We start from the raw sequence: 12,636 nt of genomic DNA, 5'->3' as shown, positions 1-12,636 counted from the left end.
TGGAGGACTGACAGAATTTATTAGCACCTGATTGTCTTCTCATCATTTGGACTCCGTATGCTGCAAAGTCCAGCCAGTACTGGTCCCAACTCAGTCTCCATAGCTCCTGCTGCAATTTGGTGCCTCCTGAACAATGCTCACTGATTTCCCAGGAGTGGAAAACGCATCCATGTTTGCAAAGGAAGAAGCAGCTGTGGTATTTGTTCTCATAAAGGCTTTTTCCATAGGAGAGTATTTTAAGGAAAATTGTTCTTATCTGACCACACAGCCTGAGCAGCACTGGCACCAGTGAGAGGGTAACAGCCCAGTTCCGAGGTACAGCCAGAGCAGGGCACTGAACAACTTCTTGAGGCCCCACAAGAAGGCCCTGACAAAAGGACTTCCTGCCACTGCCCATGGGCAGAGAAGTGCAAAGCTGCTGAGCAAACACCTCAGCAGTGCAGTCATTTCCAAAGGACAGAATGGAAACCAGCAGGGAAGTTGTGGTGAGGGCAGGGGAAGGGCTGACATGCACAGATCAAAAAGTGCAGAGCATCAGGGGTCCCACTGCCCCTCACCCGCCTGCCAGGCCAACCTTAGAGCAGAAACAAATACAGAACTTGCTTTCCATGGACTAAAAGTGGACAAAAGGCCTCCCCCTCGAGAGGCAGACCTCTGCATCCCATGTGACTTACCTCCTGAGGGTCATTCTCCAGTTTCAAACCATCTCCTCGTTTTTTGCATTTTCCTTAAAGAGAATTACAGAAGAAAAAATAAAGCATTACACTGGGTAGAGAACTGCAGGATGGGTCTGGGCAGGACCACAGCAGTTTGAACACAACCTTAAAGCAGATCCTACTTCTACTGTAAGCCTGGGGAATGAGGAGGGGTAGGATAGGCATGCTTTGTTGAGCTCCCCTGGTCAAGAATCCCAGCTAGTCTATTCAAAGATGCAGTAAGGATATCTGGGGTAGCTTAAACCATGCTCTTCACAGCATAAACCCCCAATGACTGAGTAACACAGGGTTTGGTGCACTCCTGGCCACAAAGGGAAGCTGCTTTGTTGTAGTTTTTGTTGTATCAGTGTTGAGGAAGCAAAAGCTCATAGGGCTGCTCTGACTGAGGGCACAACTGCATGTGCAGCCTTCCTGAGATGCTGTGGTGCTGCTGTGCTGTCACTGACCTGAAGCAAGAGGTCAGGTCATAAGTGTGACCTCAGAGCCCATCAGGTGCTTTGGGTTGCCTCATTACTATGGAGAAAAGGGGTGGCAGGTGACTATGAGAATTTAACAGCCAAAAGACAGAACTTATGGAAGGGGAAATCCAAGTGAAATTAAATAAACTGTGGGAATGGGGCTGTGGAGACAGAGATGGCCTACATGTGCTCCAAAGGCCAGAGCCAGAGGGTTGGGGCTGGGCATCACCAGTGTAGGTGTATAAAGGAAACCCACAGAGGCACCACCCAAAGCACACAGAAATAAGCCAGAAGACAGGTATAACTCTGATTAAGCTCCCAGAAAAGTGCAAGAGGCAACAAGCTAAATACTTGGAGAAGATACCAGAAAACCCCTCTAGAGACTTGCCCTGTAGTCCCACAGACACAGGTCCACCTGGAGGAATCTACAGGTTTCTCTCCAACTCTTCTGCTTCCTTTAAGGTTAAAATCCAGCCTGGATAGTTAAAGGGTAGCACCCTGAGACTTCTCCCTTTCCTGACCGCTTAGGGAAGCACTCGATAAGTTCACAAAATGACATTTTACAGTACCACTGGCATTTAACTCAGCACTCCCAGAAAAGGAGTCAGTGTTTTTAAACCTCAGCTCCCTGAAAACTTTGTGTTACATCAGTTACGCTCTAATCATGTTTCCAAATCTTACAGCTTGGAGTCAAAGTAGACAGGTGTATCTGCACCATCAGCTGGTGTGGCCATCAGCTGACATGATTTTCTGGTGTAGACACCTGGCCCTAAGGATTGCCAGGAATCTCACTCAACATCTTCTGTCATCTACTGCCAAAGAGGTTTAGTGTGGACATACCACGAAAAAATCTGTCCTCTTGCTTAAACTCTGTGTTCAGAATCTCCAGAGCTTTATCAGTGATAAACACTGCACAATGAAGAACTCTGCAACATCTGGAGTGATATTCTACAGATGCCAAGTATCTCCCAGATGTTACTGACAGCAGCTGAGAGCTGCACTTCTGAATTAATTTTGTTCTGTATTTTCTTAGTTCAAATAAAGATGAGTTGACTTAATTATACTGGCACAGACCTGGGATTCCTTCTCATAATTTCTAGAAATTCACTGCATTGCTGACAACAGAAGGTGTTGGCAGCTCAGATGCACCTGCACAAACTCTCCCAGTGACTCTGTAAAAGGCTCTGAAACACTGAGGACCAAAATAGCTTCCACCAACTCTTCGACTCTGCTGAATCACATGGAGTGATGACTTGTGGAATTCAGGGTTCTGCCTGATGTTGCATGTGAAACAAAGTATTTGTTCTTCCTTCACACAACTCAAGGATAAATAGTTAGAAAATACAGTTATTCAGGAAATTTTTTATGCTGCAGGTTACAGCAGAGACTCTGGTGGGTGCTTCTGCGTATCACTGCAAAACATTGCCCCACTCATGACATCTTATTGCTTGCAGCTGAAAGTAGTAGCAATATTAATCCTGATCCTTCCTCAGTCGGGTAATGTGTTTCCCCGAGGGATCCAAGCACGGGCTCTGATTTCTCCCAGTACAGCTGGAGGTGTGGGTTGTCTAGGCCATGCGTGCCTTTTCCCACTTCAATTCATTTCAAGTCAGTGGCATTTGTGTGGCTTCTCTAAATATCAAAGCATCGCTATTTCTGCAGTCGCTGCTAAGTGATGCTTTGCGTGACCTAAATTTCTAGGTATTAAAAGAGAAGCTCAAGTAACCACAAATACTCTCCATCATTCCCCCCATCCTGACCACTCAAGGTGTCTGCCTAACCTGGGCACACTTACAGTCAGTGCTTTGAGATGGAATATCCGACCCACACGCCTCTCCCTGGCCATGGTTCTGAGTGTGGATCCGGAGGAATGAGTAATCTTCTCGCACATGGCTCATCAGTGCTGCAAAGGAGGTCACCTCAAAGGAGTCACAGAGCTGAGAAACGCATGTGTGTACAGACTCATGCACAGCATCTATTTTTGGAACCAAAACTGCAGGATGAGCCAGATAGAGACAAAATGTATGCAGTGAAAAGATGCAATTCAGCCTGTAAAGGCAAGTGCGTGGTGAGAGTTGTGTGTTTGAGGTTGCACTGATGGGTAATGCAGGACCCTCAATCAGAAAACAAGGCTCTTTTTGCTGTGATGGCTCAGGTCCTCTCCCTGGAATGATGGCTACTCCTTATTCACAATCATAAGAGCAACACTGACACTAAATACCCCTGGCAGCAGAGCCCCAAAATCTACCCAACAGTTCTTACTGGTCACCAGAAGACTCGGGTCATGATCAGCACCCACATCTCTGCATCTCTATGTACCATCAGTTTTGGCGCAGGATAGCAAGGATTCAGTACAGCTTGCCAGCAAATGCTGTCCACAGTGCAAGAGAGCTGCTTCCCTTCACCAGTCAAAAATACACATCTGGAATATTTGCATCCCCTGTGTTATCTAACTTGGGATGTCTGAAAATAACAGAAATATGAATTATGATCTTTCCTTCTTCTTGCAATACCTCTGGGAGGGAGAGGGGTGAAGTGCAGCAAGAAGGAAAGGGATCTCCAATACAAGGGAAAGAGCTCATGCTATTTTGTGGGCAACAGAAAAAAATATGATTTGATCTCTTCTGTCGTGTATGGGAAAATATGTGGGAAACAAATTGGCAGAAATTCCAAGACAGCAATTCACAACTGTTCCTGAATCACCTGCGTTCAAGCAGCTTCTCTGCATTCAGGATCCATTACAGCTTTATGACCTGCAGTAGTTACACAACTTGCTGCAAAGCCAGAAAGATGAGTCAGGAGTGTGACTTTTGCTGAGAGATCTTTCCTGTTTTCTATCAGTTCCAAAGGCAGCAAAGGAGATGATACTTACTACACACACTGCACAAAATTCAATACAACCCATAGCTGGGGGTAAGCTCAACTGGGTAAGATTTACAAATGGTATCCTTCCAGACATGAGCCCAGCTCCCTGAGCAGGTCACAGAGAATGCAGCAGGGACTCCAGTGAGTCTGAACATTGGAAAAAAAGTATCCCAAAGAATCAAGAACAAGCAAAGAGGAGCAGCACAGTCTGGCAGCTGCCATTCCCCTCTGCTTCACTATACTAAACAACCTCACAGCTTTTAAGCTTTCACAACAAACCTCCCCATACTTCTAAATTAACATCTGGATGCTAAATAAACAACACCAAGCTAAGTCACCGTCCAGGCAGGGCCAGCAGGGCTGCCTCCTGCACCCTAAAAGATTCTGGAGGGAAAACCCATCCTGCTGAACCAGCAAGGACAGGGAACACACTACTGGGGAGCACCAGGAGAAGCACCATTCAGGAAAACCACTGTTAACTTCAGAAATATACATTAAGTTTTCAGGGTGCAATTCCCTGAAATTCGGGGTGCAATTCCCTTCTGGAATTCCCCCCAGCCCCCTGTGACAAGCAGAATGGCAGCACTGCACAGCAGAGGAAAGCCCAAAGCCGCTTTACTCAACTGAATTTGAAAACTGCAGTTCATGGATACACCTGTTAGACAGTCAAGCCATAAATACCCACTTCAGGGCTTTCAACACAGCTTCAAACATCTTCACTTAAACAGAGGTCTCCTAATTTCCTCCAACAAGGCAATGGGGAAACACTGCTGAAAGAATTTCTCCTGGAAAACAACGTTATGTTGAAATGCGTGTTCAGAACATGCATTTTTTGACAGTTTCAAATCCAGCCTGATAAATGCAGCGTTCTGCCCAAGTCTAAATATGCACATTAGCCAGGATCTGGTAAGCAAGGAAACAAAAGGAGGATTAGGTCTTGTCAGCACTATGCTACAGCAGCACTGGATACTTTACTACTGGAAGTCTACAGTCTAGTGTCACTCTCACCCAAAGCATCGCGCAGGAGGATTTTTTGTCCTAAGCAGACAGAAGGAAAATAAAAATGTCATGAATAACATTAATATGAAAGTTAGATACAAGCAAGCTCTTAATGGTTAATATGAACACTTTCCTAAAGTTGCACTTATCAGGAATCCACAATGCCATGGCAATAGGAAAGGATTTGATTTCGTTAACAACTTTTTACACTGCACTGACTGAGCACAACTGATTGCAAAAAATACGAATCTGTGGTCCATAAGAAGGGATCTTAACAGAATGAGTTTTATTTCAAAAGGCTATAAAGTGGAGGGAAGAGATAGAGTCCCTTGAGATTTCTAACACAGGCTTCACTGTCAGAAATAAAAGCAGGATCAGAAGAGCTGTTATCAACATCTGCACGTACCACATCCCGTCTGCTTTGCCAGAAAAATTACAAGTCTCTAGTTGAGAAGATGACTCTGCTCAGAGAAGCTATTCACAGAAATAAATGCTAGAACCACATGATTCCCAAATTAACTATCTATCTATTCATACCAAAGCTGCAAGGCAGCGAGAACACAGATGTTTTGCTCAGATTCCAGCTTTTCACTTGTCATCCCATGATCCAAAAGCCAAACTGTAATCAGACTGACTTCAGCAGTAACTCTGGCCTAGGCTAGGTTTTGTCTATACTGTGAAAACTGGGGCTTAAACCAATAGGAAGTACCCAGGATTTTCATTTAAAGTTCCTGGCTCAAGTTTACCCTGAAGGCTCCATTATGCATCTGAACTAGAGCTGCCACCTCTAATTACTTTTCTGTTTTTACTATTTTGAATACAATTCAGCTAATTGCTCCCTTTCCCACTCCCTATTGTATTTATCACCTTAGTTTTGGTGCCCTGAGTGTAAGCGGCACAGGTGGTGCAGCAGGGGTGGTGCCCCTCGGGTGACAGAATGGATTCCCGCCATGGCTGCAGGAAAGGCAGCACCAGAGAACCAGCAAAGTTCAAGTTTCGATGACTGTGATCAACAGATTTGACAGAGAGAAACACCAAATAAGGAGTATAAGCCACAGAGCAACAGCTGCTCACCTGTACAGCTGCTTTCCTGACCATACTCACACTAAACCAGGAGCCTGACTGGTACCAAATACCTCTTAAAAGCCAAACAACATCTGTATTTGGGGCTACAGAATGGGCTGTTGAGATTTACATCTGAACCTTAACCCCCTCCCAGGAAGAGATCACACTGCATATCCCAGTTTGCACTGCAGCCAGTCTGCATCTTCATAGATGGTTTGGGGTTTGGTTTTACTTTTTATAAAACAGAAGTTCATACTCTGACAAAAATTGAAAACTAATGAAAAATGTATTTACACACCATAATGCTTTCCTTGGCTAGGTGTTTACAATAGGTTTTGGAATGCACATATTGCATTTTCTGTTCTAAGTGAATTTAAGTAATTGGCTTCTCTTTCATCCTTTCCCCCTGCAAGCACTACCCACTGCAGATACTGTTTTATCCATTTAACAATAGCATGCCTTCATAAAAACAGCTCAACAAGAACTTTCATAACCAGAAAAAAGAACTTGGAACCTGTATGTCTAAACATACAGCACACTATAAAGGGGAGAAAGTAAAGTTTATTCTGAAGCTCAGAGAATCTGAATACACTGAGCACCATCTAGTTCATCTATCATGGGCACATGGAACAACTGCTTCTGAACACTGGGTTTGATCAGTAGATTCCAGATCAGATCAGATTCTAGATAATGGGCTCTTAGCATAGGACACTCACCTCTCCTTTCCATATTTTTTCAGGAAGTAATATCTATGCATTTGAAAAAAGTAAGTAGAGATGTTTTTTCAAAGTAGAAGTAAGTAGGTATTTCTATATCCCATGTAAGTTTTTAATTAAAATTGAGAAAGAACAATGAATCTCCATCAGAAATGAAGTTATAAATCTTACCTTTGTCAACTACATCCCATACTTCAACTTTCACAATATCATCAGTGGCTGGAAGCACAATAAGAACAAAGGATTAGAAGAAGGTTTCAATGATATGTCCTCAATGCTCACCAGAGAGAGCCCAACCCAAAGCCAACATGGTGAAAGCAGCACAGCAATGTCAAAAGAAAAGCAAACCCTGTGTGAGAAGAAAACCCAACCAGAACAAGAAGGCTGTGTGCTGCTGAAGGTCCAAGCTGTCAAACAAAACCATGCTATCTAAAGAACTTCCTAAAGATTCTTAGTCACATAAGTGTTGGTTGGATTTCCCTGATGGTTCATGTCAGATTTGAAGCATGTTGTAAGTATTTTGTGTAGATTCTTTTCATAACATACAGAGCTTTCCATAGCCCTTCAAAAATGATAAAAATTTGATGCTGAGGATAAAGTCTGCTCTATCAGCAAGATGTACAACTGAAAAAAGGAATATACACATTTAAGGAAGATCAACCTGTGGCATGTCCAGGTAAACGTGACAGCCCTGCAGCTACCAGAAACATATTTCCTCTGCACATTTCCAGGGCATTTTGTGAAAAATACAGTCTCACTAGCACTGAAGTTGCAGCATCAATAAATTACAAGCAGCAACACAACCATATATTTGAGTTGCTAAAATCTGAAGCAAGACATGCAAAATTCTAACTCCAGTGACTGGCACTGATAGTACAGACAGCAGTTTCACTTTTGGGTGGCATGAGGGACAGGCAGTTCTGACACAATCCAAATAGGAGTCTGATCTTCAGGAAGTTGTTCCAAGAACAGCTGGTTTTTGGAAATGTTATAGGCTTCAAAGCAAAAGCTTGTACTTGGAGCAGCTCTGAACATAAAGCAATGGAATAGGAGAATAATGTCTCAGAGTAGAAAATAATCTCATAGGATGGCATGAGAGTTTAGCTAAGTGTCACTGTCAAACCAGGAAAAATTTTCTCTACAGAATTCATTGTTGGTTTAACTTACATGCTTCAAAATATTGTAAAGACAGACTATGAATAAAGGAAAATTTTGATCCTCTGCTTCTGGAGAAAGATCGTTTTTACATTTATGCATGACACAAAATCAGCCTCCGTTTTCCTCCCAGTAACTTTCACTTATCTCCCCTGTGCCAGCTGGCAGTGGGCACTGCACACACACAAGAGACTCCCCCCAGGTCAGCCAAGCCGGTGCCTCGCAGGACTGAAAGCACACGGGTGTACAGCAGCCTGCAGTCTGAAAACTTCTGCTCAGAACAATTCAATCCCCAAATTAATTCTGTCCCTGAACATTCCCACACACCATCAAGCCAGGTACAGCTATTAGTCATTCCCCTGGCACCCAACTGAGCCAGCTCCTCACCCGCAGGCACTGGCACTGCAAGGAGCTGTCCCTGTGCCCTGGACTGCTCACCCTGTGGATGCTGGGACACAGATCAGCCAGTGGAGGTCTGCCTCAAATTCCTGCCCGCAGGTGATAAGGTAGTCCTGGTGCCTTTCCACAATCAAGGCTTGCTACAAAAGGGTAGGAGATGTTTGCCTTTTCCAGATGTCAGATTTTGCAGGGGTTTAGGAGGAGCCCAGAAAGCTACTTGCTCTTTCAGCAGTGCCAGGTGAAGCTGTACATCAGCACTAACAGGGGGCTCCAAGGGCGAAGCTGGAACCCCAGTTCAGAGAAGTGAGCCCTTGTGGTGACAGGCAGTGTTCTCCCATGAGGTGACCCAGTGCTTGGCAGTGGGACTTTGCTCCAGAGCTGTCCACCTCCTTATCAGGAGCCAAACACACCCTCAGTTATGATTTGTTGGCTGCTGAGTGATTCCCGCAGTACTGACACCCTGCTGAGCAGGCAGCTGGGAAGCTGAACTTCCTGACCCCCACAGACCTGCTCAACACCCCTTCTGTCTGAGGGGAAGGTTGGAATTTCTCAAAGAAAATGAGGTTCTGCATGAGATCCAAGAAAACCAAAACTGTATTTCCACATGCTCCTGCTAGCTCACAGCCAGGAATTTCTTCCTTTTCCTCAGTAGTGTCACTCCTGATGATCCTGATCATGAAAGAGGATAACTGCTTTAGTGCTGCTGCGTTGGCTTTGGTGTGTGCCTCATGCCCAGTAGCATCTCACCTGAACTGGCTCTGGAAAGGATGTTGCAGTAAAAACAGAGCCAGTTCATCCTTTCAGCTCCTTAACTTGGATTAGCACAAACCATGATCAAACCACCACAAAGATCTGTTCTCAGCTGCTATTTGGTCACGTACTCCAGAGCACACCAAACACTGCTTTCCCAGAAAACGGTGGAGAGCTGTGAGAAGACTCCAATTGCAAGAACATTCATTTAAAAATAAGAATCATCAGATTGTGGGTGGGTTCATCACCAGGAACTCACAGGCCCTCAGGCACTTTTACTCTCCTGCAATGACAAGATTCACTCCATTCGCTCTGGATCACAAATCCTGCAGTGCAGGACAGCTCTGCCATCCCTCACTCCCACCCATAATGCATTCAAAAGATTTGAGCGAAACTATTTGTCAATATTTATTTCAGCCTTCATTTCTGAGTCTGCCAGAGAATAAAACTGGTGACTAGCAAAATCTAAAAAAAGTGTTCCTTAGGGTCAGGAACGGGTAACTCCTTACTTGGACAAAAAAATTACAAATAGCCATTACAATTGGCACAGAAAAGCAACTTTGTTCACTCTGCGTAGGAAGAAGTAACTCAAATTCTGCTACCTTTACTAATTCCCCCAGTATAAAATTTCTGAAGGTGCTACATTCCACATCTAAAATGTCATTCTTCTAAGACCAGGCAATGTAAGAATCCTTCAATATTTGACAGCAGTTTAATTAACATCTATAAATATTTGCTGCCAACTCCTTCATAATATTTATTCAAGGCAGCTTGAGAGCATGATCACAGGAAAAACAAACTTTATTTTTCCTTTACTGATTAACTTGGCCAACGGGGCAGGAATTACATCTGAGCCAACTACTCTGAGGGCCCACATCACCTGTCTCGGATGGAAAGTTCTCACAGCAGGACACAGACTTCACAATATCTTTTAAAATGGGGCTTACTTTTTAAAACAAGTATTAAGAAGCTGAGTAGAGAATTTCCTATACTACTGGAAATTATTACTAAGACAATAGCACAGTGTTTTACAATGCAAAAGAAACACAAATGAAAGGCACAATTTGAGGTACAGCCTTCCAGGTAGTTAGACAAGCTCAGCAACACTTCACCTTGAGGGAAGTCCATCAGCACACGTACATACTGCTGTCAGCTCTGGCCAGGGAGTTCTACAGAAACCCAGCACACCAAGGTTAGAACTGGGCACTAGAAATAACCCAGACACCTGTGGTTCTCAGCACACAGCAAAGCCACCCCAGGTGTAAGTGCTTTCTATCCCATTATTGCACCCATGTTGAAGAAGTCAGTGCTGGAGACTCAGCTCAGGAAAAGAAATGCAGACACAGGTGAGATGAGTGGATCTTTCTCCAAACACCATTTTGCATGTACACATGCATTTTGTACCTGTCTGTGGATACAAAACCAGTTAGGTAAGAATAAACCTCTTAGAATTAAATGCCAGTTGTATCTACCAGCAGTGCTGTGTTACCTACACTCGTCAGAGAGGAAACCCAACTCTGACCTTTAACCTGTGATAATGCAGAAACCCACAATTAACACTCAGTGCATCCTTTATACTCGCATATCTAGGAAAGAGGAATTTCATTTCTTACTCTGATCTAAGTCTGTTTAGGTTGAAGCATTCAAGTTTGATTTTGGAGATAGTTTCCATCATTCAAACAACTTGTAAGCTCTGTGTTCATTCCTCGGTAACTGATGTGCTGATATCCTGAGAGAGAGGAAGAGGAGTGAGGGGAAGGATGCCACAGCCAACATACACCATGCCAGAGGCTTGGCTGTAGGTGGGAAACACTACTGTGTGACCACAGCAGATCTGCTGGTGAACGTACCCTGGGGCTTTGTGAGCATTGGCACAAGACTTGGGCATCGTGGTGTCACCTGGCAATACAAATTTGAGTGGTGAATCAGACCCAGCACTCAGCTTGGAGCTCACCTCAATACATGGGGTGTTCTCCCAGCTGAGAGGAGATGGACAGTACCTGATTCAACAGAATGTCAGACTGGGGCAGATGGACCACGTCTGATAATGACAAACAACTGCTGACTTTTTGTGTACAGCATACTCAGCCTTACAATTTCATACTGAATCAGCAGTTCATCCCACAAGGCTGTGGCTTTCTTTGTCAGGAACTTGAAAGCTGGACTTGATGCACTGTTGAGTCACAGCCTTATGCAATTTCAGTGCCTGCAGCGTCTTCTCAAGCAGGAGGCAGGGCTTTCACAGCCACTTTATACTATTAGAGTAACAGGGAAAATTAAAATAAAAAATCTTATCTGATCACCCAGAATCCAGCAAGCACTTAAAAAAGGTACTGGTATTTCTGTGCTTTGGTAAGTCAGCCTAGAGCTAAGAGTACTACCATTAATTTTTGAAACATCACCTTCCCCAGTTACCAGATGCTCCATCCCAGTTTCCATCAGTGAAATCTAGTTTGCTGCCTGCTATTCACTTCTAGGCAACACACTAACACCCAAAGCAGAGTTGGCCTCAAGAGACAGATTTATGAAATAACTCATTTTCTTTAACAAGTCAAGCATATCACAAATATCTCAAATACTTTAGACCACCTATTAAATGCTTCCCTTGAACTGTGGCTTCAACAGAAACTTTAACACTTAGAACAGTTTCTGACAAAGTTATTAAAAACATGACTGAGAAATTATGAATAATAAATTAAAATAAAAAGTGATAAGAAACCATTTTATCTCCTAAGAAGACAGAGAAGAAAGAAGCAAATGAGGCTGCAGAGGAATTTCCTCCCCCAAGGCACTGTCCCATGACTGTCAGTCCCTCCATTCTCTTCCATCTTACTTTTATAATTCCAGTGGATGCTGGTGACTTGGATCTCCTGAGTCGGAATATATTCCTCAATAAATTTCTTTCCCTGCAGTCGGTGCCAGAGTGTGGTTTTCCCAGTGTTCCTGTCCCCTCGGATGACAATTTTCACTGGGGAAAAGAACAGGCAGACAAATAAACTTGATTAAACACAACTTGAAGAACACTCTGAAAAGCACGTTAATTTCTTGCAAGCATTATTCAGATGTAATTAGTCCTCCCATATTACACAGGCATGATGGGGTTCATTAGAAAACAAGAGCCCCAGTCATTAAAATCAATCCTTATTCAGTAACTCACACCAGCTCAGCAGAAAGAACCACTAGCAAGGCTGAATCTTCAAAATCTGCACAGCTCCAGCCAGCTGAGCCTCTGCTCTGTGACAGACGCATTTGATCCCTTACCCAAACCAATAGTAGTTTGGTTTAGGCTTCAAAGGAGGTAAAGGCCTGAGCCATAGCTGGACCAAGAACTCCTCCAGGAAAGCCAGAGAGGAGCAGTGACACAGCCAGCTGCGGTGCACATGAGGCTGGAACACCACACCAATCATAGATTAACACAAGAATACCAGGCGGCTTTTCCAAGAGTTTATCGAGGAACAGAGGAAGTTGTGGGTACAAGAAGTCTCCTACACACCCTTCCCGCTGTATGCAATT

The 12,636-nt window shown here is 44.0% G+C and overlaps 1 protein-coding gene across 4 annotated transcripts in view; it reads right to left on the bottom strand.

Moving 5' to 3' along the window:
* Positions 1–12,636, bottom strand: part of RABL6 (RAB, member RAS oncogene family like 6) — a 56,009-nt gene that overhangs the window by 36,405 nt on the left and 6,968 nt on the right. For 3 of the 4 annotated variants that reach the window (XM_050334285.1, XM_050334286.1, XM_050334287.1), the window contains 3 exons: positions 11,957–12,091; positions 6,991–7,038; positions 675–727 (listed from right to left, as the gene is read on the bottom strand). In XM_050334285.1, coding sequence (XP_050190242.1) covers positions 675–727; positions 6,991–7,038; positions 11,957–12,091 — 236 coding nt within the window. Of the gene's footprint in view, positions 1–674; positions 728–6,990; positions 7,039–10,736; positions 10,853–10,973; positions 11,023–11,123; positions 11,899–11,956; positions 12,092–12,636 lie in introns of those variants that run through there. The other variant, XM_050334288.1, reaches the window with a different exon arrangement.

The sequence above is a fragment of the Myiozetetes cayanensis genome, unplaced genomic scaffold (assembly GCF_022539395.1).
Source record: "Myiozetetes cayanensis isolate MyiCay16 unplaced genomic scaffold, myiCay2020 scf52, whole genome shotgun sequence".
Lineage (NCBI taxonomy): Eukaryota > Metazoa > Chordata > Aves > Passeriformes > Tyrannidae > Myiozetetes > Myiozetetes cayanensis.
The sequence above is the reverse complement of the archived record's forward strand: the minus strand, read 5'-3'. Positions and strand labels throughout refer to the sequence as shown.